Source organism: Rana temporaria, chromosome 2, assembly GCF_905171775.1.
Source record: "Rana temporaria chromosome 2, aRanTem1.1, whole genome shotgun sequence".
NCBI classification, from domain to species: domain Eukaryota; kingdom Metazoa; phylum Chordata; class Amphibia; order Anura; family Ranidae; genus Rana; species Rana temporaria.
This window is the reverse complement of record NC_053490.1, coordinates 514,042,692-514,068,002: the sequence shown is the minus strand read 5'-3', so window position 1 is coordinate 514,068,002 and position 25,311 is coordinate 514,042,692. Positions and strand designations below refer to the sequence as shown.

Below are 25,311 nucleotides of genomic sequence, written 5' to 3'. Positions count from 1 at the left end.
TTTTTTGTATATACAGCTGTCAACAGCAATGTTCGGCTTCTCCGTTTTATCGAATTTTATTTGTTCCTTGTAAATACACATTTAAGTATTTAATTCATGTAGATCGCACAGTCATCGCGACATGTATGGCGATGTCTTTGTTGTCGGCGAGATGTGGTGGCCTCAAATGTGGCTTTTTCTGTAATTGGATGTGTCAAGACAGAGAATCAGATAGCGTATTTTCGATTTCAACACATGTTTACCTCCCTGATTTTCTTTTTTCTCATATTTTCCTGCTCTGGCGTTTCGTTGGTTTTTAATGAATATAATGAGCTGTAGAAAGTCCGAAAAGATTCCGCAATTTCAGACGTCTTATATTTCACAAGGCCATCTTGATTTTTTATTTTTTCTATGTAGTTTTTTTTTTTTTTTTCCCTAGATATTCTAGCTAAATATTTTCCTGGTTTGTTCCCCCATTTATACCTCTCTTTTCTAACATTTTTGAATATGTCCCTTGTTTCAACCTTCATTAAGTCTCTGAGCTGGACCCTCTTTACAACAATTTCTTGGTATATTTCGCTTTCTCCTCGCTCTTTATGCATTTGCTCCAATTCAGCTAGCTCAGTTGTTAATTTTTTCATGTTTAATTTTCTTGTCTTTTTTTTCCCTGCTCCTATCGAAATTAGTTTCCCTCTGATGTATGCCTTGTGGGCCTCCCATACGGTAGCTACCCTTATTTCAGGTGTATTATTAAGGGTGAAATATTGCTCCAGATCTGCTCTCACTATATTGTTTACCTCTATATCTTCTATGAGTTCTTCGTTTAAATTCCATGATCCCATTTTTTGCTCTACTTCTTTACATCTAATCTTCACCATTACAGGGGCATGGTCTGAGATTGTAGATACCCCTATTGAAGTTTTAATTACTTCTTCCAGTAACTCATGGTCAACCATTATATAATCCAGTCTCGAGTATGTTCCGTGCGCTGAAGAATAATAGGTATAGTCCCTTTTATTTGGATATGTAATCCTCCAGGGATCTATTAAACAGTAACTGTGCATTTTCTTTCCTAATATTCTAAGCTGTTTAATGTTTCGCCTCTGTGCCCCGGACGTACTATCAAGTTGATAGTCCATTGAGAGGTTGAGGTCTCCAGCTAGTATTACATGTCCTATTTTAAAATCCATTAAAGCATTCAGAATCCCCCTCAGGTATTTATGTGGTTGGGTGTTTGGACAATATATGTTTGCTAGCGTGTATTTTTTTCCTTGGAGTACACCTTTTAGAAACAAATAGCGACCTTCCGGGTCTACCTTCCTATCTTCTACTATAAAAGAGATATTCTTCCCTATTCCTATGGCGACCCCTTTAGCTCTCTTTTTTGGGGAGTCCCCATAGTACCAAGTGGGAACTGCCCGAGAATACAGTCTAACATTTGAATCCAACGTTATGTGTGTCTCTTGTAAAAAAATTATATCAGCGGAGTACCTTTCGACCTCTCTTAATACCATATGCCTTTTTTCGGGGCAACTGAGACCTCTTACATTATATGTTAAAAAATTTATATTTGTCATGTCTTTCTCCTTTTTTTTTTTTTTTTTCTGTCTTTCTCAGGTATGTATGTTCTTCCTTGCTGCATGACACACAGATCTATATCCCTTCCCCCCCCCCCCTCCAGGCCCTCCTATTTTCCCCCTCCCCCCTCCTCTTATCTCCTCCCCCCCACCCTCCCCTCCCGTCATATCTTGCCCCCCTGTTCTTCATATGGGGCTTTCTCATCGCCTCCCACTCCCTCCCTTCCCCCCGGTCAATCCCTGACCCTATGGTCTTTTAGAGCTTTTTCTATTTGGCGCTCCAGGCGCTCTTTTGCTCCTTGGGCTAAGGTGGAGTTCTATTTTAGCCCGGTCTCCTATCCCCCTATACTGGGGAATTGGGGAAGGAGAGCCCTCCGGGTCCACCCCCTCTCCGATCCCGCTCCTGTAGCTTACTATTTTGAACCTCCCCGTCCCTCCTCCCCCCCCATTTCCCCCCCCCTTTTCCCCTCCCCTCCACACCGCCGTCTAACATTTTCAATCCTTTTTTGGTATTGGGATATCTAATCTCTGGCAAAATTCTGGCACTTCCTCTAAAAACCTTAGTCTTGCCGAGATACCGTTTTTCCTGCCTATCAGGCAGGCTGGGAAACCCCAGTTATATTGTATATCATGTTCCTGCAAGACTCCTAACAACGGTTTTAAGCTTCTTCTTCTTTTTAACGTCTCTTGTGACAGATCTTGATATATTTGAATATTATGCTGATCGAATTCTAATGGCGACTTCCCTCTCAGTTTTCTCCATAGTTGGTTCTTCTCTTCCCAACTTTCAAATCGCACTATAATGTCTCTTGGGTAGTCCTGTGCTCTCTCTCTAGCTCGTCTTATCCTATGCGCACGTTCTATTTTTAGGGGGGAAATTATTTCTCTCTCTAGTATTGGATTGCAAATTTTTCTTATTATTTCTGGGAGATCCTCAGCCTGTGTCGTTTCTGGAACTCCGCGTATTCTTATATTCTTCCTTCTATCCCTATTTTCTTGATCTTCTAATTTATACGCCTGTTCTCGTTGATTTATTTTTAATGCTTTTATTTCATCTTCTAATTTTTTAACTGAGGTTATGTTGTGATCGACTTTTTTCTCAACTTCTTCCACTCTTTCCAATATATGCCCCATATTTCTCTCCATTTTTTCCATTTGCGTTTTAAGTGATCTTTCTAAAGCGGCAAACATTCCTTCCATTTCCCTTTTTGTTGGCAAAAGTGTAATGTCTTGCATTTCTTCCCTGTCTCCCTGTTCCAGGTCTATTTCTTTGTCTGTTTCTCTATCTTGATCTGTTTTTTTCTCTAATAGTGACTCTGAGAGTGCTTCTGAGTCTGTCAAGATATTAACAGTCCCTTTTTTCTTCTCTTTTTTCTTTTCCTTTTCTACCTGGCCTCCTCGGGTTATTGATGGTTTTTCTATATGTTGATTTTCTCCATTTGTCCCGTGGGTCACAAATTTGCACATTGGGCCTGGACTTTGACTTAAGCGGGGGACCTTTGGGATTGCCCCGCCTTTTACTCCTTTTCCCCTTGTGGTCATCCTTCGCCCCCTTTCAGTCCTGCAGTAGTCCTGATTGCTTCTTGCTGCACCTGAATTGGTCTACGACGCTTTACAGCAAATTCTATAGGAAGACCACTATGCACTTATGGGAGGTGTATGCTGCACGGAACAATACCCTTTGGTATCACGTTTTAAAGTTGATTTGATATTTCTACTTTTTGGCTTTAGTTTTAAGTTGAAGACCTTCGGAGCACCCAGCACGTATATTAACCCCCCTCTTCTGTCGGTCTCCAGTGCGCGTCACACTCAATGACCTCCTTTTACGGGTTTTCAGGGCTTTTTAGTATGGTTAATTATACTATATGCTGTGCTTTAACCGTTGTATCCGTCAGTTTTTAATTACGTTCTCTGCCAGCTCATCCGTGTATTTGTATATTATAAATACTGGAGTATAATATGAAAAGAGTCCAAGATATGTTACATCTATGTTGTCAAATAGAAAGAAAAAAATAGGGAACAGGGAGAGAGGGAGAAAAAAAAAAGATATTCTCCCTGTCTCCTTAATTTCTCCTTCATTTCTCCCAATGGGCAAAAGGGGGATGTCACAGGGGGGCCATCAAGACAGCTATAGAATTATCAGCATCCTTATAAATACGTCTCAACAAGCACAGGCAATGACAGTAATGCACTCATGTCCCTTGTATCACCTTATTGCCTGTCTTCATATCAGTCCCGTCCAGTTACCAGTTCCTCTGAAGAAATGTCTCATTGAAATATATGTATATGTATACTTATTTTTTTTCTTAGTTCTTTAACTCATTAAAAAAGACGTTGTACTCACCACTCTGCTACATGCAATGAGCTCAAACATGTACTCACCAATCTGGTAATTTTCAAGCGGGGAGAGGAAAGAATAGGGTCTGCTGTAGGATGTTTCACTGTGTCCCTGGACCTACTTTTGATGGCATTGGCTGTGGGCTCGATCCTCTCCCCTGAGATTTTTACTGCAGGGTTGCCTAGCGCCGTATCTCCCCTTCCCTGAGCCTCCTCTTCTATGTTACAGCCTGGAGGGGAGTGCGGCGGGGAGGTGCGGCTCACCTCAAGCAGCTCAGCCACCCATTGGAGGGGGACACATCAGCCAGTTAACTCAGGGGGGGCTCCGGCCCTCGCTCACCTCAGAAAATCCTCCCCCCCCCTACTACGCGCGCTGTCCCGGAGCACCTTCCTCCCGTCACTGCACGCCGCTGCACACCACTGCCGCCGCCCAATCAGCCAGCGGGGCCAAGGAAGCCGGGAAAGCCGCACCGCCCACGTGTTCACACGTATCGCGTCAGGCTAACCCGATCGAGGGGGGTGAGGGGGGTGATCCGATCCGATCCAGGGGTCCGAGACTTCCGTCCGGGGGGGGTGGAGGGGGACAACCTAGCGTAGGGAACAGGGAATCCGGCTCCTAAGCATCTCCGGTCTCCGTCTTCAGAGCGGGTTGGAGCGCGGGCACCTCCGTCTAGCTACTCCTCCACACTGACCGCGCCATCTCCAGACTCCTCCCTCTCGACCCCTCCGTCAACACATGTTTACCTACTGCCTAGGGAGTTTTTCATTAACCCATTTGGTTTCCTTTTGGTTTTACTTTTCCCTTTCCAGTCTAACATTAAAGCATTAAAATATTGTAATACCAATATATCGATTCCGCTATGCAACCTGACACACACTCCATGCCCATACCCTGATCGCTATCATTCTCTTGAGAGTTTCTCTATTTAGATTGAGGTTCACATTTTGGCAATTGTCCGCTAATAGCGGTTATTTTTCATTAGCCTCATATAGCCACATTGACACTTCCCGACATTTCAAGTGCCTCTTTTTTACTATCATTCCATACTACTCTGCATGTTTACTCATTTACTGATTTTTAGGATATTTTAGAACTCTTCTATAAACGGCCACACATGTTCACATCTTTTTGTTTTTGTCTTTGTATTAATGGTTCAGCTCACAATGAATGTTTAACCAGTCCAGATAGATGCCCGGTGTCTCAGTTATTATTTCAATAATGAGTCAGTAAACAAACACATACAGGCAACAAAAATACAAAAAACAAAAATAATATAATAATAATCATAAAAATAATAAAAAACACAAGTTAATATACTATAAAACAAATAAGACCATTAGAATTAAGGTGCACTTTTACACTATGCTCAATCTTTAGGCATTTTTTGTTCACTACATTACACCATATTATTTTATGGTTTATGCATCGTCCTTTATATGGTTCACCGTCATATTCACCCCTATTTTTTCCCCTTTTTTTTTTTTTTTCCCCATTTCACTTTTTATTTGTTTTCCTTTCTTCTTTTTTAATTAATTTCACTTTACTTTATTGCACTTTAATTCATATCATATTTTTTGTTTTCTTAATTTCATTTTATTTGTTACTTATACAAGTTATACATGTTTTACACATATCATTCCATTTTCTGTCCACTTTAATTCACTTCTCTTACACTCAAATATATTTCTTCACACTTACACATACTCTTACACTCTCTTTCACATTTTTTTGCACCCCACTTCTCTATTGGGTCAACACATCATTCTATCCAATGTTCACTATTCACCATGAATTTGCATGAGACATAGTCCACATGAGACACTCTCTGATTGTCTGTCGAGACACACCCAAACTTCACAGGGGACCCTGTTTAACTTAATTGTTTCCAGAGCCCCCTCCCACTCATTGGGTTGTAAGGTATATATTCACTCATTTTACTGTTTACACACTAGCTATGAAGAAGCACTAAGGCATAGTGCGAAACGTCAGCTTTTCTTTTGTTGTGCTGTTTTTTGCTGTGGCATGTATTTTGTGATTTTTAATTAAAGGAGGAGTTTTTTTGGAGTGCGGCTGTCCCAGCTTTTTTCCTTCATCCTAACCTGCATTTTGATTGCACTGCCTGCACCCTTGGCTCGGACCACAGGAATCAGATTACCTGGTTCTCTTTGAGCGGTTACCCACTCTCTCATTTCATTTCGGACTTTGCAACATTTGTTTACCAGCCCGAGAACCAGCCAAATCTTCCTTGTTTACCTCACTCAAGGCTTCCATTCATTCTCCGAGCCTGCTCCCATTATGGATACCATCACGCCTGCATTGCCAACAGCTGAAACTAGCTACAGCAGAACCCTTACAGCACCATCAGACAATCCGTTGAGAACCATCCCACGGACACAAACGACCTCATCGGCAGATAATGAGGGGATATCGCTTATCCGAATGTTCAAAAGGCTTGAACACCTAATGGCCAGAGAGATCCGATCATATTGGGACACACATTACCTAACGGAATACCTTACACTCAGCCAAATCCCCAGAGGTTTAAGGATTAAGAAGTTCCCCACCTCAGACCTTTTCAACGAAGAAATGAAGAAGGAATGGACTGACACCCTGGATACCTGCTCTTTTAAGCTTTTGGACATCTTAGTCAAGTCCAACAAAAAGACAGCAGAAAAATTGCAGGGGGAAATGACACTCATACAGACTGAGCTGACGGTCCTACAAACATGTACTGAGTTCGCCGATCTGGATAGTCGTCTCAATATCAAATTGGACAGACTGGAAAAATCAGTGATCGAGACCAAGAAAGGAAAAATGAACCGAGACCGAGCCGATTATGAAAGCGGCAATGTTTATACATGGAAAAAACCTCAATTCTTCACCAACCGGTCACGCAAACCTTCGGGTAAGCGGGTCAGCTTTTCAGATCAGGGGAGCGATGCGGCAAATGACACCATGGCCACCTCTGTTTCAGAGTCATCGCCCGACCGACCCTCAACATCTATGAACCGCACAGACGGAGGACGAGCCCCGGCACACCCTCGGAAATCCAGCATAAAATCAAAGAAGAAAAAATCCACTACAAAAAGACCCGAAGAGGAGGAAAAAGGAACCACAAATCCTATCTACACCTTACGGAAGAAGAAACAGTGAGCAACGTCCTTAATATCTCAAACAGGGTTTTGAGTGTTGGCGAATCCAGATTACTCTCTAAAGGACTTAATTTCTGCCCCACTAAGCATTTTGATTTGTTTTCTACACTCTTGGACATCAACAAGTTTTCCCGCAGTCTCACACTTAAAAAATTCTACTTTGAATCTTCAGACAACTCCGGTGACAGTCTTTGTGAAGACACGGATGTGGGTGAGTCTCCTCTTTCTCCCATTTTATTTAGAGAAGTATGTGCTCTATATGATCTAACTGAACTTGCCATACAGTCAGATCCTAGCCCTGTGGACCCTACCAACACAGGTAACACTGTGTCTTTCAAACTCAGGTCCAACTTCTACCCGGTGGACTCCAGGGGTAAGGAACTAGACCTCTTTCAGAAATTGATAGAAAAAGATTTAACCCACCTTGCCCGTGACTGCCATAGGAGACCCTATCCCCACAACAATCTTACTGACATGGAAAGAAAAGCCTTGAATGACCTTGAATCAGACAGAGACATAGTCATCAAGAATGCGGATAAGGGGGGGACTGTGGTAATTTTAAATGCTGATGTCTTTAAGAATGAGGCACTTCGCCAATTGTCTGACACAGACACATACCAGGCACTCAAATCAGACCCCACTGCAGCTTTCACCAAGGCCCTTACATGCCTTTTGGATAGAGGCACATCAGTTGGGATCTTTTCTGTTCATGAGAGAGATATTTTTATTCCAGATTGTCCCATCATGCCGGTATTCCATCACCTACCCAAGATCCACAAGGGGCTAGATCCCCTTTTGGGGAGACCCATTGTGGCTGGTATAGGCTCTCTTAACGAGCGTCTTGGGGAATGGCTTGATGGGCAACTACAACCATTAGTGGTGGATTTACCCGGTTACCTCAAGGACACAACACAGCTTCTGACCAAACTCAACCAATTTCAATGGCATGACAGCTATCGTTGGGTTAGCTGTGATGTGACAAGTTTATACTCCAGCATTCCCCATCATCTTGGTATCAGAGCTGTGGCCACTTTCCTGAGGGAATCGGGTAAAATGTCCCTGGTACTTCAAGATTTCATTTTACTTGTTTTGGAATATTTACTTACCCACAATTTTTTCATGTTTGACGGGGGCTATTATCTCCAAAGATGCGGGGCCTCCATGGGAGCCAAGTTTTCTCCCTCGCTCGCCAACCTATTCATGGGCTGGTGGGAGAGGTCCCGCATCTTTGGACATGATAGCCCCCGCAGGACTGATACGGTGTTCTATGGTCGCTATATTGATGACCTCCTGTTTATCACTTCAGACAGCGAGGCAGATCTCACACTTTGGCTTGATTATTTCAACAATAACTCTCTGAATTTAAAGTTTACCGGTGAATTAAATTCCAAATCCATAAACTTTCTGGATGTTAAGTTGACAGGTGCGGGCAATACAGTAGTTACTAGCCTCTACAGAAAACCAACAGCGGGCAATGCCATTCTAAGAGCAGATTCTGCCCATCCGAGACACACCATCAGGGGGGTCCTGTATGGCCAGTTCCTCAGACTCAGGAGACTTTGCAGTGCACCTGAAACCTTTAACGAGGAGGCCCATAATATGGCAAGCAGGTTTAAAGATAGAGGGTACCCTGAACACATCATTACTAAAGCCCTGCTGGCTGCCAGCTCTGTTCCCAGAGATAATTTGCTACAAAGTTCCAAGAGAACAGCTTCCAAATTCTCCAATAATACTCCAGTTTTCTCTACTCCATTCAGTCTAGAGTTTCAGAAAATTAAAAACACAGTGATGAAGTATCTGCCCATACTGTATAGTGACCCAGCCTATAGTGCCATACTACTCAAGGGCATTAAAACAGTGTCTCGAAGGGCACCCACGCTTGGAAGCTCCCTTTCACCCAGCCTATTTAATAGCAAAATCACCCATCATGGCTGGCTGAGCTTTAAGGGCACCTTCAAGTGTGGTATTAAAAGCTGCATCTATTGCGGCTTCATCAAAACAGGCCAACACGTAATTTCATGTAGCAATCATAGAGAATTTGAGATTAAGAGTTTCATGAATTGCAACACCAAACACATTGTGTATGTCATTTCTTGCACACTGTGTAATATACAGTATGTGGGACGTACAATTCGTAGGCTTAGAGATCGCCTCAGGGACCATCTTTATGATATCTCCACCAATAAAAACACCAATGTGGCACGACATTGGAACAACATACACTTTAAGGACATCACCAGTCTTGTTATACAGGGTGTAGAACAGGTCAAAACCCCCATCAGGGGAGGCGACAAGTTCCGGTCATTGTGCAAACGTGAAGTGTTCTGGATCTTTTCACTCCAAACCAGAATTCCGTCTGGAATGAATTTTGAGTGGGATGTGTCCCATTTTTATGACTGATCAGTATCAGTATCCAGTTTCACGTTTGCACCATTGTCCATTACTGCCACACTTACATATTACACAGCTCATCACATCTCCTTGGAGATTTTTCTCTGATTTTGTGTCTCCTAATTTCCCCCCCCCCCCCCTTTTTTTTTTTTTTTTTTTTTTACTCTAGACGTATCCGGTTCTTGAGTGCACTATATATATACATACAGAACTATTTCGCTGATAACCGATATTTCTCCAACATGGATTTTACATTATACCATCTTCACGCTCTCCCATACATGTCTTCACAACACATGTGGTAGCTTTTTGGTTTTTGAAGCGTTCTAATTACACATTCAGATTATGTATATGTATATCTTATGTATGCATGCGATTCCCATGTATCCCATCTCACTGTATATCTCACTCTAGGTATTTAAGAGGCTTATCATACTTCATTCTATATGAGCCCGGTCCTAAACATACATTAAGCTCCCTCGATCTGCCGGTTGTCCCTGCCCTATGTTTATTTTTACATTTACTTTTATCTTTTCTCATTTTCATTTCCAAAATAATAATTTATTTATTTATTTATTTATTTTTTTCTCCACTTCCACTTCCACCTTTTTTTTTTTTCACTTCCACCTTTTTTTTTTTTTTTTTTTTTTCTCCACTTCCACTTCCACCCTTTTTTTTTATTTTTTCCACTTCCACCTTTTTTTATTTTTTTTTTTTTTCTCCACTTCCACTTCCACCCTTTTTTTTTTCTCCACTTCCACTTCCACCTTTTATTTTTTATTTATTTTTTTTTTTTTCTCCACTTCCACTTCCACCTTTTTTTTTTCTCCACTTCCACTTCCACCTTTTATTTTTTTTATTAATTTTTTTTTTCACTTCCACTTTTTTTTTTTTTTTCTCCACTTCCACTTCCACCTTTTTTTTATTTATTTTTTTCTCCACTTCCACTTCCACCTTTTTTTTTTTTCTCCACTTCCACTTCCACCCCTTTTTTTTTTTTTTCTTCACTTCCACTTCCACCTTTTTTTTTTTTCTCCACTTCCACTTCCACTTTTTTTTATTTATTTATTATTTTTTTTTTTTCCTCGCTCTTCCTTGCGCACATTTTCCCATTTTTCTCCTCATTCCCTTCCCCCTCCCCCCTCTCTTTTCATCTTGCCTTTTTTCCTAACCTTATTTTCTTACAAGCACCCTGGATGTTTTTTCCCCGATTTTTACAGGATCCATAAATACAGTATCTCCTTCTTTGTAAGAGGATTACAAAACACCTAGGCTCTTGGCACCCTTTTCAACAAGATCTCAGTATCCTATACTCTCTTTTTTCTTTCTTTTTGGGTTTCATTAGAGAACCAACCAACATACATTGTAAGATATGTCCCACGATTACAGTTCTGCTGGCTTCCCAGCCATTCATACGATATTGCTCGTTATCTTAACATGTTTATCGGGACATTTCATATGCATATTGTGTGTTTTTTGTTCTTATTACTGTATTAACTGTTTTTTGTATATACAGCTGTCAACAGCAATGTTCGGCTTCTCCGTTTTATCGAATTTTATTTGTTCCTTGTAAATACACATTTAAGTATTTAATTCATGTAGATCGCACAGTCATCGCGACATGTATGGCGATGTCTTTGTTGTCGGCGAGATGTGGTGGCCTCAAATGTGGCTTTTTCTGTAATTGGATGTGTCAAGACAGAGAATCAGATAGCGTATTTTCGATTTCAACACATGTTTACCTACTGCCTAGGGAGTTTTTCATTAACCCATTTGGTTTCCTTTCGGTTTTACTTTTCCCTTTCCAGTCTAACATTAAAGCATTAAAATATTGTAATACCAATATATCGATTCCGCTATGCAACCTGACACACACTCCATGCCCATACCCTGATCGCTATCATTCTCTAGAGAGTTTCTCTATTTAGATTGAGGTTCACATTTTGGCAATTGTCCGCTAATAGCGGTTATTTTTCATTAGCCTCATATAGCCACATTGACACTTCCCGACATTTCAAGTGCCTCTTTTTTACTATCATTCCATACTACTCTGCATGTTTACTCATTTACTGATTTTTAGGATATTTTAGAACTCTTCTATAAACGGCCACACATGTTCACATCTTTTTGTTTTTGTCTTTGTATTAATGGTTCAGCTCACAATGAATGTTTAACCAGTCCAGATAGATGCCCGGTGTCTCAGTTATTATTTCAATAATGAGTCAGTAAACAAACACATACAGGCAACAAAAATACAAAAAACAAAAATAATATAATAATAATCATAAAAATAATAAAAAACACAAGTTAATATACTATAAAACAAATAAGACCATTAGAATTAAGGTGCACTTTTACACTATGCTCAATCTTTAGGCATTTTTTGTTCGCTACATTACACCATATTATTTTATGGTTTATGCATCGTCCTTTATATGGTTCACCGTCATATTCACCCCTATTTTTTCCCCTTTTTTTTTTTTTTTTTTTTTTTCCCCATTTCACTTTTTATTTGTTTTCCTTTCTTCTTTTTTAATTAATTTCACTTTACTTTATTGCACTTTAATTCATATCATATTTGTTGTTTTCTTAATTTCATTTTATTTGTTACTTATACAAGTTATACATGTTTTACACATATCATTCCATTTTCTGTCCACTTTAATTCACTTCTCTTACACTCAAATATATTTCTTCACACTTACACATACTCTTACACTCTCTTTCACATTTTTCTGCACCCCACTTCTCTATTGGGTCAACACATCATTCTATCCAATGTTCACTATTCACCATGAATTTGCATGAGACATAGTCCACATGAGACACTCTCTGATTGTCTGTCGAGACACACCCAAACTTCACAGGGGACCCTGTTTAACTTAATTGTTTCCAGAGCCCCCTCCCACTCATTGGGTTGTAAGGTATATATTCACTCATTTTACTGTTTACACACTAGCTATGAAGAAGCACTAAGGCATAGTGCGAAACGTCAGCTTTTCTTTTGTTGTGCTGTTTTTTGCTGTGGCATGTATTTTGTGATTTTTAATTAAAGGAGGAGTTTTTTTGGAGTGCGGCTGTCCCAGCTTTTTTCCTTCATCCTAACCTGCATTTTGATTGCACTGCCTGCACCCTTGGCTCGGACCACAGGAATGAGATTACCTGGTTCTCTTTGAGCGGTTACCCACTCTCTCGTAACATTATCTTTCACATTATAAAAAAAAATGGGCTAACTTTACCGTTGTCTTATTTTTTAACTTAAATATTTTTTTCCAAAAATAGTGCGCTTGTAAAACCGCTCAGCAAATACGGTGTGACATAAAGTATTGCAACAGCTGCCATTTTATTCTCTAGGGTGTTAGATTTTTTTTCTATAATGTCTGGGGGTTCTAAGTAATTTCCTAGCAAAAAAAAAAACAGTTTTTAACTTGTAAACAATAAATCTCAGAAAGAGGCTTGGTCCTTAAAGGGGTTGTAAAGGTTCCTTTCTAACTGTTTTTTTTTTCTTTGTTTTCTTTGTCTGAATTTCTCACTTCCTGTTCCTTCTCAGTAAGCTGTTCTGGCTGACTAACCACCACTCGGATGATGGGAGCAAGCTTACTGAGTAGGAACAGGAAGTGAGAAATTCAGACAAAGAAAAAAAACATTTAGAAGGGAAATGGAAGGAAAAGGTAAGTGAACCAACAATGCACTAGCTTAACCTCTTGACCACTGGGCACTTAAACCCCCTTCCTCACCAGACCAATTTTCAGCTTTCGGTGCTCTCACAATTTGAATGACAATTACTCAGTCATACAACATTGTGCCCATCTGAAATTTTTGTCCTTTTTTTCCCACAAATAGAGCTTTCTTTTGGTGGTATTTGATCACCTCTGGGTTTTTTATTTTTTGCGCTATAAAAGAAAAAACACTGAAAATTCTGTAAAAATAAAAAATAAATTCTCGTTTCTGTCATATTAGCAGGTATTGCGGAGTATTGGGGGTATTGCAGAGTGTGGGGGTATTGCAGAGTATGGGGGGTATTGCAGAGTGTGGGGGGTATTGCAGAGTATGGGGGGTATTGCAGAGTGTGGGGGGTATTGCAGAGTGAGGGGGGTATTGCAGAGTGTGGGGGGTATTGCAGAGTATTGATGGTACTGCAGAGTATTGCACAGGGAGGGATGGATGGATCTGTGACTGCATTTGTCACAGATCCATCCCACAGCAGCTGCTGACACCCCGCGCTCCCCCCCCCTCCTCTCACACTGTACCGATCGGTACAGAGAGGAGAGGGAGGAACCGGCGTCATTACATGACGCCGGTTTGTTTACAAGTGATCGCTCCGTCATTTGACTGAGCAATCACGTGGTAAACCGCCGCTATCAGCGGCGATTTACCGCGATCTGTGATGCGCCGGGTCTTCTAGACCCGGCGCTCACAGATGATTCTGGGAGCGCACCGCAGGGCGCGTGCGAGTGAAGGATTCTGGGAGGACGTCCCAGGGACGTCGTCCCGGAATAACTAAACCGCTCTGTAGACGTCTTTTGTCTATGGAGCGGTTGGGAAGAGGTTAAAGGAACCTATTTAGAAAATAAAAAACAAACCTTTACAACCCCTTTAAGTGGTTAAATGGTTAAACTTTCTTCATCTACACGCCAGTTCTTTCCTTTGAAAAAAGAACAAAAAGATACTTTGTTTATACCTATTTGCATTTTGTATTAAAACTTGGCAGACTACCTGGATTTTGTTTTTCCAGCAGTGAGAACTCTCTGTGCTTGTTAGAAAGATCGTGACATGCTGTTTTGAAGATCGGGAAGGGAAAAAGATCGTGCTTTTTCGATTCTTCACAATTAATCGTGCAGTTCTAGTATCCATCCACCCACGGATCCTAAAAGAATCCTAAAAGAATTGAGCTCTGTCATTTCAAAGCCATTGTTTATCATTTTTAGGGAATCGTTAATGACTGGAATGGTACCACTGGATTGATGTAGGGTCAATGTGGTGCCCATATTTAACCATTTCAATACCAGGCACTTTCCCCCCTTCCTGCCCAAGCCAATTTTCAGCTTTCAGCGCTGTCGCTTTTTAAATGACAATTGCGCGGTCATGCTAGACTGTACCCAAACTAAATTTTTATCAATTTGTTCCCACAAACAGAGCTTTCTTTTAATGGTGTTTAATCACCTCTTGGATTTTTATTTTCTGCTAAACAAATAAAAAAAGACAGAAAATTTGGAAAAAAATTGATGGGCCAGATCCTCAAAAGAGATACGGCGGAGTAACTGCTGTTACTCCGTCGTATCCCTGGTCCTAACTATGGAACTGATCCACAGACTCAGTTTCCCATAGTTAGGACGAAGATCCGACATGTGTAATTGAATTACACTGTCGGATCTTAAGGATGCAATTCTAGGCCGGCCGCTAGGTGGCGAGGCCATTGCGGCCGGCGTAGAATATGCAAATGACCAGTTACGGCGATCCACGAACGCTCCGACGGGCCCGTCGCTAGAAATCTACGTCGTTTATGTCGAGTTCCGCCGCGTAAAACTAGGGCTAAGCCCTAGTTGTCTTAAGCCATGTTAAGTATGGCCGTCGTTCCCGCGTCAAATTTTTAATTCTACGTCATTTGCGTAAGACGTCCGTGAATGGCGCTGGACGCCATTTACGTTAACGTCTAAGCAAATGACGTCGGAGCGACGTCAGTTAGCGCAATGCACGTCGGGTAAGTTACCCGACGGAGCATGCGCAGTACGTCCGGCGCGGGAGCGCGCCTAATTTAAATGGGACTCGCCCATTTGAATAGGAACGCCTTGCGCCGGACGGATTTAAGTTACAGCGCCGCAAAGTTCCAGGTAAGTGCTTTGTGGATCGGCACCTAACTTGGGAATTTTGCGGCGGAGTAACTTAAATCCGAAAAGTTACGTTGCTTTGTGGATAACCCCCGATGTTTCTGTTACGAAACTTTGTAAATAAGTAAATTTTCTCCTTCACTGATAAGGCAGCACTAATGGGCACCGATGAGGTGGCACTAATATGCGGCACTAATGGGCACTGATAGGCGTTACTGATGGGCACTGATATGCAGCACTGATGGGCATTGATAGGTGGCACTAAAGGGCACTCATAGGTGGCACTGATGGGTGTGGCACTGATATACACTGATAGGTGGCACTGATGGGCATCACTGATAAGGAGTCACTGCAGGCATTAGTGATGGGCACTGATTGGCATCAATTGTGGGCACTGATTGGCATCCCTGGCAGACATGGGTAGCATACCTGGTGGTCACAAGTGATGGGCATCACTGGTGCTCCTGGTGGTCCTGGATGTTCATTCTCAAGGGGACTGCGCTGATAATCAATCAGCGCCGACCCCCCTGTCAGAGGAGCAGTCAATCGGCTCTCCTCTACTCACGTCTGACAGATGCGAGTGAGGAAACGCCGAATACGCGGCTATTCCTGTTAACACCGTGATCAGCTGTGATGGGACCCAGCTGATCACATAGTAAAGAGTCTCTGTCAGTCTCTGTTACCCCCAGTGGGCTAACTAAACCACATTGCGCACTCATATTGCTATATGGCGGACAGGAAGTAGTTAAAAAGGGATCAAAGTCTTTACCAAGTAACTATAGACCTGTTAGTTTAAGTTCTATAGTTGGGAAGATACTGGAGAGTTTAATAAAAGACCACATAGATGAGTTCTTGCTGGAAAAAGGTAGGTAAGTAAAGCCTTGAACAAAGGGTGGTGGCGGTGGACGTAGTAAACTTGGATTTTGCAAAAGCGGTTGATACAGTTCCCCACACATGGCTCATGTGTAAGGTAAAGTCTACAGGCTTGGAAATATCAGTTTGTAGTGGTTAATGATTCTTACTCTATGTTCTAAGGTTATCAGTGCTGTACCCCAAGGTTTAGCGTTGGGACTCTTTTTAATATCTTTATAAATGATATTGGGTTTGGGATCAAAAGTAACATTTCTGTCTTTGAAGATGACACCAAGCTATGCAGTGGAATAATGTCCTTACAGGATGTCTCCAACTTACAAGCCGACCTCAATGCTCTGTCTAATTGGGCGACTATGTGACAAATGAGGTTTAATGTTGATAAATGTAAAGTTATGCACTTGGGGACTAAGAATATGCATGCACCATACATAATAGGGGGAGTACAACTGGGAGGATCCATAGTTAGGAAGGATCTGGGGGTTTTGGTGGATCATAAGCTCAATAATGGCATGCAATGCCAAGCTGCGGTTTCCAAAGCGAGCAAAGTCCTTTCTTGTATAAGAGAGGTATGGACTCCAGAGAGAGAGAGATATAATTTTGCCCCCCTGTACAAATCAATAGTAAGACCTCACCTGGAATATGCAGTTCAGTTTTGGGCCCCAGCTCTCAAAAAGGATATCGGGGAACTGGAGAAAGTGCAGAGAAGGGCAACCAAACTGATAAGAGGCATGGAGGAGCTCAGCTATGAGGAAAGATTAGAGGAACTGAATTGATTCACTCTTGAGAAGAGGCCATTAAGGGGGATATGATCAGTGGTGGCCTGTCCATTAGGGGTGCACAGGCGACGCCCCCTTTATCCATGCATCAGGCCCCCTGATCTACATACAGGGAGCCGGACCATGGATTCCAATGGGGGGGTGTATTTTTCGAAGCACGTGATTAGAGTGGGGATGAGCCGAACACCGCCCCCCTCCCCCGGTTCGGTTTGCACCAGAACATTTTTGTGAACATGCGAACACTGTTAAAGTCTATGGGACACAATCATGAAAAATCTAAAATGCTAATTGTAACGGTCACCACCGTTTATAACCTTCCATCCCATCCAAGACAGCTTATCGACACTCCACAATCAGGCAAACGTACACGACCCATAAGAATTCCCCCCATACATGAGACACACAGCTCTGTGCTTCTGGTTTCAAATGTAATGATACTTTAATGGTTTCTTCTCAGCTTTTTATGCAGTTACAATCATGTGACAGTATTCAAAGGGACAATGAGATCTCCACCCCCCTAATCACACACCAAGGCTAATTACTCAACATTCTAGACGGGTCGACGCTGGCCTATAATTATCATGATCTCATCACTGCACATTCCTTCATTAACAGCATAACAAACAAAACACAATCACACACTGAGTTCCCTAGGCAGACGTTCCGTCTCCGCATACAGCTTGACACCTATTCACACCTCTGAGCATCAATAGGCTTTAGACAGTGTTATCACACAATTAACCTCCCTGGCGGTATGATTCTGTCAGAAAAAACATGCTAAAAGCGGTACCATTATTTGCAAGGAAATTTGGCGTTTTATATTGTAGGTCTGTAATTTTTAGAAATAACTCACTTAAATCTGACCAAACAAGCTTCTAATAGGCATCCCGGGTATGACATTTTTTTAAAAACAAAATTATAAATTATAATATAATAAATAATTATAAATAATTATAACAAATAATAATATAATTATAATAAAAATTATTCAATAATGTAATCAAATCAAAATCACTGAAATTTGCTCAGTTGCAGAATTGTTGCTGTCATTATTTTTTTTTTTTTATGACGAATTTCGCCACAAATCGCTATCGCACAATTCTGCAAGTGATTATAATTTATTATCGCTGTTTTTTAGCTGATCTAAAACTATTTTTGACATAAAGGGACACTTTTGGTTGCTATGGACAATCTACAGTTTGCAGGGAGAAAGAAACGTTTTTATTATATAAAATGACATGCATGACACAGGACAGACCACTAGGGACAAGGGGGGTGTGTTTTTTTTACATACAGTACTGTAATCTATAAGATTACAGTATACTGTATGTAAGGTGTTTGTTTACTTTTTTGAATTTGGCGCCGTTCTCCGTCCCCGTGCGTCGTAACGTCGCAGGGAACGGAGATCGGCGTCACACGGAGGCACTGTGTGAATCGAGCGAGGACCCACTCGCTCACACAGCGCGGTGGCATCGCTGGATCCAGGGACAAGGTAAGTAACTTGTGCCTGTGGATCTAGCGAGGCAAGCCCGAGTCTGACACGGGGTTTCCGCTCGCAGCAGGAAAATCTAACCCCGTGTCAGACTCGGGAAGACCGCCAGGCAGGTTAAAGGCCTTTCAAAAGCCAGCCTTATTTAACATGTTACTAGGCTATCCAGAGAGATGAGTCACTATTGACTGGTTGGGTCACAATTAACCAACAACTTGCAATCTCTCAAGATCCTGCAATATGAACTATTATTAATGTCCCATCTCATGTAATACATGAATTATGATTCACTTGCCACCCCATGCCCAAAGGACACAGGGTGGACTCAGACCCAAGAGTTATCAGTGACGCTGACACAGGAGTATCCCCCATCCTCACAAAGTCTCTGCGTGTCCTGGGTCATCCTGTTACACTAATTGTAAAGGCTTATTGCCATAAAAAGTACACGGGGTCCCGTGTCCTGCCCCAGGGGACATGTATCAATGCAATTTTTTTTTTCAAATGGCATTTTTTTCAGGAGCAGTGATTTTAATAATGCTTAAAGTGAAACAATAAAAATGAAATATTCCTTTAAATATCATATAATGCCGTGGGGGTCCCCTTAATCTGCCTGTAAAGTAGCACATCTTTCTCATGTTTATAACAGTACCGCAGGAAAATTTAATTTCTAAAGGAAATTTTTTTATTTAAAATTGCTTGCGGCTGTAATGTATTGCCAATGATAAGAGAGAGACCCAGGAGAGCCAACCTCCCATGCACATTGTTAGATCGAAATGGGATTCAGGTAAGTATAAGGAAGGGGGGCTTGGGAGCTGCACCCAGAACGTTTTTTGTTTTGGATAGAGTGGAGAGGAATTAGAACGCTAGTCAGTTTTTAATGCTGTCTGTGTCCCCTTTAACTAATTAAGGACCGTAAGGATTTACCCCTTTCATGACCAGGCCATTTTTTGCGATACGGCACTGCGTTATTTTAACTGACAATTGTGTGGTCGTGCAACGCGGTACCCAAATAAGATTGATGTCCTTTTTTTCCCTACAAATAGAGATTTATTTTTGTGGTATTTGTTTACCTCTGCAGCTATAATTTTTTTCACTATAAACAAAAAAATACCATACATTTTGAAAAGAAACCCCCAAAAAAAACAATATATTTTTTTTTCTGCTTCAAAACATATCCAATACTCCTATCCCCCCCCCCCCCAAGGAGAATGACGTGTAGGCAGGAAATGGACGATAAGAGGCTGTAAAATCTTCCTCCACCAACACCAGTCTCTCAGTCTACTCACCGGAAATACATGACCCCCATTACAGAAGTCATACAGTATACAGCACTGGGGTGTAAGATGTTCCCATGATCCGACACAGTACCCGGCAATGGAGCCTCCAAATGATCATCAAAGAGGTTACCTGCCGATTCTCCGGACAACAGGATCAAGAAGAGAAAAAGGAACAATCTCCCATGGTGAAGTACGTTGAAGCAGGTGGACACGGCGATGTCGTTGTGCGCTCCACTGCTTTCCACTGTGGGCCCACAGTGGAATGCAGGTCCCCTTGCTTCTTTTTAACTTTGCACACTTTTAAAGTGTTTTTAGCGCTTGAATTTTAATAAAACGCCAACATACCTCACCATGGGAGATTGTTCCTTTTTCACTTCTTGATCCTGTTGTCCGGAGATTTGGCTGGTATCCTCTTGGATGATCGTTTGGAGGATCCATTGCCGGGAACATCTTACACCCCAATGCTGTATATGACTTCTGTAATGGGGGTCATGTATTTCTGGTGAGTAGGCTGGTGTTGGTGGAGGAAGATTTAAGTCTCTTGTTTGTTGGATTCACAAGATCACTGTATTATTGGAAAACATTTGATGAATTTTTGGACATATATTATCTTCTGGACACTGCACATGTATTGGTATTCACTGGATATTAGGTGGTCATATCTATGCTCATTTATTTGTAGATATGTGCATTCCCGTTCGTACGAATGTTCATTTTCGTACCCGCAGAATAATGTGTACATACGAAAAAATTTAAGCACCAAAATACGAAAACGACGGGATTACGAATGAGTCGCATAACGAACAACCGCAAATACGAACGAACGATCCGACGAAAATACGACAAAACGAAAACGGCAAAAGAACGAATATGACATCTATAACAAAAGACTTGCATTCTTTATTTTGTTTGAATCCTTGTTCTGTTCGTATTTTGATTTTCAGTCGTATGTTCATATGACATCTAACAAAAGATTTTCATTCTGTATTTTATTTGAATCCTTTTTCTGTTTGTATGTTCATATGACATCTATAACAAAAGATTTTCATTCTGTATTTTGTTTGATTCCTTTTTCTGTTTGTATGTTCATATGACATCTTATAACAAAAGATTTGTATTCTGTATTCTGAATTCCTTTTTTCTGTTCGTAATTTGGTTTCAAAATACAGAATGCAAATCTTTTGTTATAAGATGTCATTTTCGTTTTTTTGAATGGACAGTGAGTGTAGTTAGTTAGTGAAGCAGCTTCTCTTTTGTGCTGAGTACAGTAGTACAGTAGAGCCAAATAAACTTTTCTGTGGATTTTCGTCTGAAGGGAGAGATCAGTTGGCTAGACTTTTGAACCTGGAACCCAAAAATGGTTTTCTGATGGAGTTTAAAAACGAACGAACGTTCGGTAAAACGATCGTTTTTATGTTTGTTGTTAAAAAAGTCTGACCAAGTGTATGGGGCTTAACAATAGTTAATATGGATGAGCCGCGTGTTGAAAGTGCCGCGAATCCCGCGATATATTTACGAAAGTACAAAATGACGAAAATTCACGAAAATTATTGTCTAACAAGTAACGAACATGAATTAAACAGAATAACGAACCATCCCGCATGTACGAAAATAAAACGGTAACCAAAATACGAAACGATCGGAATACGAAAAAATCGCGTCGTACGAAAAACGAACGGGAACGAACAGGAAAACGGGCGTCTTACGAAAAACGAACGGGAACGAACCTACGGAACGATACGAAACAGAACAAAAAAAAACGAAAAAAAATTCTGTGCACATGTCTATTTATTTGCACTTTATGATTGTCTAGCACATTTTTATAGCATATTGTTATCATCACCCAGTGGTTGTTCACATTCTTGCAATTTGCACTTTATTGTACAATTTACCCTGAGGCCTTGTACACACGACCGAGGAACTCGTCGGAAAAGACACATCGTTTTCCTTGACGAGTTCCTTGTTAGGCTTGTCGAGGAACTCGACAAGCTTGCTTTGCGTACACACGGTCAAGACAAAATCTCCCTGTTCTCAAGCGCGGTGAGGTACAACACATACAATGGCAGGGGAAGTTTGATTCCACTGGCACAACCCTTGGGGCTGCTTTTGCTAATCTCATGTTACGGTGTGTTAAGTAAAATTTTGGTAAGACGATTTGCACTTTTCAGTCTGTTACAGCGTGATAAATGTGTTATCTCCATTACAAACGCTACTTTTACCGAAGGTGTGCTCCCGTCTCATACTTTATTCTGAGCATACGCTGGTTTCTTAGCATACACACGATCGTGTTTCTCGTCAAAAACCAGCCCGACGAGGAAATTGAGACTCCCGTCGAGGAAAACTTGTTCTTTTTTTTCCTCGTGGAGTTCCTTGACAGTTTCCTCGATGAAAAACATACACAAGACCGATTTCCTCTGCAAAAAAAGCTCTGCCACCAAGTTTCTTGATGGATTCTGTCGAGGAAAACGGTCGTGTGTACGAGGCCTGAGGGTGCACTTTATTAGGTTTAACCTTACAACAGGCAGCCCCTAATAATATCATTTTGAATTTCAACACACCTTTTGCGCATGTAGGAAATAACACAGTTACTCCCCTTTTCACATAAGGACATGGATTACTGGAACCAGGTCCTGTGGTCTGAAGATAAACTTATTTGGTTCAGATGTGTCAAGCATGTGTGGCGGCAACCAGGTGAGGAGTACAAAAACAAGTGCGTCTTGCCTACAGCCAAGCATGGTGGTAGGACTGTCATGGTCTGGGGCTGCATGAGTGCTGCTGGCGCTATGGAGCTACAGTTCATTGATGGAACCATGAATGCCAACATGTACTGTGACATACTGAAGCAGAGCATGATCCTCCCTTCGGAGACTGGGCCGCAGGGCAGTATTCCAACATGATAACGACCCCAAACACACCTCCAAGACGACCACTGCCTTGCTAAAGAAGCTGAGGGTAAAGGTGATGGACTGGCCAAGCATGTCACCAGACCTAAACAGTATTGAGCATCTGTGGGGCATCCTCAAACAGAAGGTGGCGGAGCAAAAGTCTCTAACATCCACCAGCTTCGTGATGTTGTCATGGAGGAGTAGAAGAGGACTCCAGTGGCCACACAAAATATTGACACTTTGGGGTTGATTTACTAAGGACAAATAGACTGTACACTCTGCAAGTGCAGTTGCTCCAAAGCTTAGTAAATGGGGTAAAGCTTCACTTTGCAAAGAATACCCAATCACGTGCAAGGAAAATGAAAAAAAAAAAACAGCATTTTTGCTTGCACATGATTGGATGATGGAAGTTAGCAGAGCTTCTGCTCATTTACTAATCTCTGGAGCAACTGCAACTTTGCAAAGTGCCTTTAGTGAATCAACCCATTAGTACCCAATTTGGACATTTTCACTTAGGGGTGTACTCACTTTTGTTGCCAGCGGTTTGGAAATCAATGGCTGTGTGTCAAGTTATTTTGAGGGGACAGCAAATTTACACTGTTATACAAGATGTACACTCACTACTTTACATTGTAGCAAAGTGTAATTTCTTTCGTCAGTGTTGTCACATGAAAATATACAGGGTGGGCCATTTATATGGATACACCAAAAACAAAAGTTGGATTCAAAATGGCCACCATGGTCTCCACCCATCTTGAAAAGTTTCCCCCCTTACATATACTAATGTGCCACAAACAGGAAGTTAATTTCACCAACCATTCCCATTTTATTAAGGTGTATCCATATAAATGGCACACCCGGGTGGATTCCGATAAATGGCCCACCCTGTATAATAAAATATTTACAAAAATGTGAGGGGTGTTTTTTTGTTTTGGGGTTTGATTTGCTTTAAGAATAGACCTGTATTTTATTGTATAATTAATAATCTTATTGACACCACTTCTCTATTTTTTTCCAGATGCCTCGGAAGAAGGTGGTTTTTGTGGCACTCTTGTTTTTTCCTTGTTTGGGTATGTTTGGGTTCTTTATCACAAACTATCAGACTGACTTGTGCTTTTTTTGCTTCCACAAATCAGAAAACCGTTTTTCCTTTAAAACTGACTATAAAAGGAACCACTTCATGACGGTGCCTGAATCAAACTGCAAACAAAACCCTCCATTTCTGGTGCTCCTGGTGACTACAACATACGACCAGATAGAGGCGCGAATGGCAATCCGCAAAACGTGGGGGAAAGAGCAACTCATCCAGGGAAAGCGAGTGGTGACCTTCTTTCTTCTTGGCACGAGCCCCAGTAAACTCGACAGTTTATCCGAAGAGTTGAACATCTACAAAGACATCATTCAAAAAGATTTTGTAGACACCTATTACAACTTGACCATAAAAACGTTTATGGGTTTAGACTGGATTGTGAATCATTGCCCTCAGACCCACTACGTCATGAAAACAGATACAGACATGTTTGTCAATACGTATTACCTTGTTAAACTTCTCCTGCGTAAAAATCTGACTTCAAATCTCTTCACAGGGATACTAAAGCCAGACGATGCCCCTATACGTTATGTCTTTAGCAAGTGGTACATAAGTAAAAAGGAATATAATGGTGAGAAATACCCCCCCTTTTGTTCGGGTACAGGCTACGTGCTCTCCGTAGATGTTGCCCAAAGGATTTTTAACATCTCATTCTCTTTACCATTTTTTAAACTTGAGGATGTGTACATAGGAATGTGTCTGGAGAAGTTGAAGATCTCATTACAGGAGTTACACACTAAGCCTATATTTTTTGCTTCTAAGCCATCATTCTCTGTGTGCGCTTATCGGAACCTTGTGACATCTCATGAAATCAAGCCACAGGAAATAGTCATTTACTGGGAGGCCTTACACAATGCACAAGATGAACAATGTTGAGGAACCTACAGAGATGTTTCCAGCTATTCCATACTTTAAATGTTTTACCGGGATACTGCAAAATATTTCTATTGAAATAGGTGGAAAGATCAACGATTTACAGCCAACTCATTCACTTTGACCTTAGGATCAAGGGTAGTGTGAAACCTTGAGCCTTGATAAAATAAGCTGTCCATTGACAGCCCTTTTGTTTTTAAAGTAATATAATAGATTCTTATTCTGATTCGTGAATGTCTACGACAATGCCTCCCCTAAAAGCCAGTCCTAGTCAACCTAGCTGGTTTAAGGCCAGATTCACACCTATGCATTTTTAGTGCTTTTTGCATTTTGCAGATTTGTACTACAGCTTGTGCTCCATAGGAAACCATGGCAAATAGACTGTAATGCAAATCTGAAAAATGCAAAAAGCACTAAAAATGCATAGGTGTGAATCAGGCCTTAGGTAGGAGTTTAGACCTCACACAGTCCTCATCTTTTTAGTGGACATTGGTTGTAATGACAGGTAGGTGTCAGGTATGAATACAGCAGATATTTATACTGCCAACGGAACATTTAAAGCCATTTATGTTAAAAAAAGAATTCACTTGCCTATTTATAATCATATTTTTGCACTTTCCGTTGTTTCAGCCTGTTCATTCTTTACAGTAACAAGGTTGGTGGTGGATGGGAATATCCTGTAGCTTGCAAGAATGTTTTAGCTACCTATAGACTACAATTCCCAACTTCCTTGCACCTTATGCAGATTGGGTGAATGCTATTGACTGTTACCAGCCTTGGCAC

General features: G+C 41.3%; 1 protein-coding gene and 1 long non-coding RNA gene across 2 annotated transcripts in view; one reads left to right on the top strand and one right to left on the bottom strand.

The window, feature by feature from the left end:
- LOC120927965 (beta-1,3-galactosyltransferase 5-like) overlaps nt 1–24,892 on the top strand; it is a 73,694-nt gene extending 48,802 nt beyond the window's left edge. The window contains exon 2 of the mRNA XM_040338993.1: nt 23,584–24,892. Coding sequence (XP_040194927.1) covers nt 23,584–24,531 — 948 coding nt within the window. The 3' untranslated portion in view covers nt 24,532–24,892. The remainder of the gene's footprint in view (nt 1–23,583) is intronic.
- Nucleotides 41–4,798, bottom strand: LOC120927966. The gene is made up of 2 exons (XR_005747156.1): nt 4,638–4,798; nt 41–242 (listed from the first exon to the last, which is right to left on the bottom strand). It is a non-coding gene; the product is annotated as an uncharacterized LOC120927966 (long non-coding RNA).
- Nucleotides 24,893–25,311: the final 419 nt, after the last annotated feature.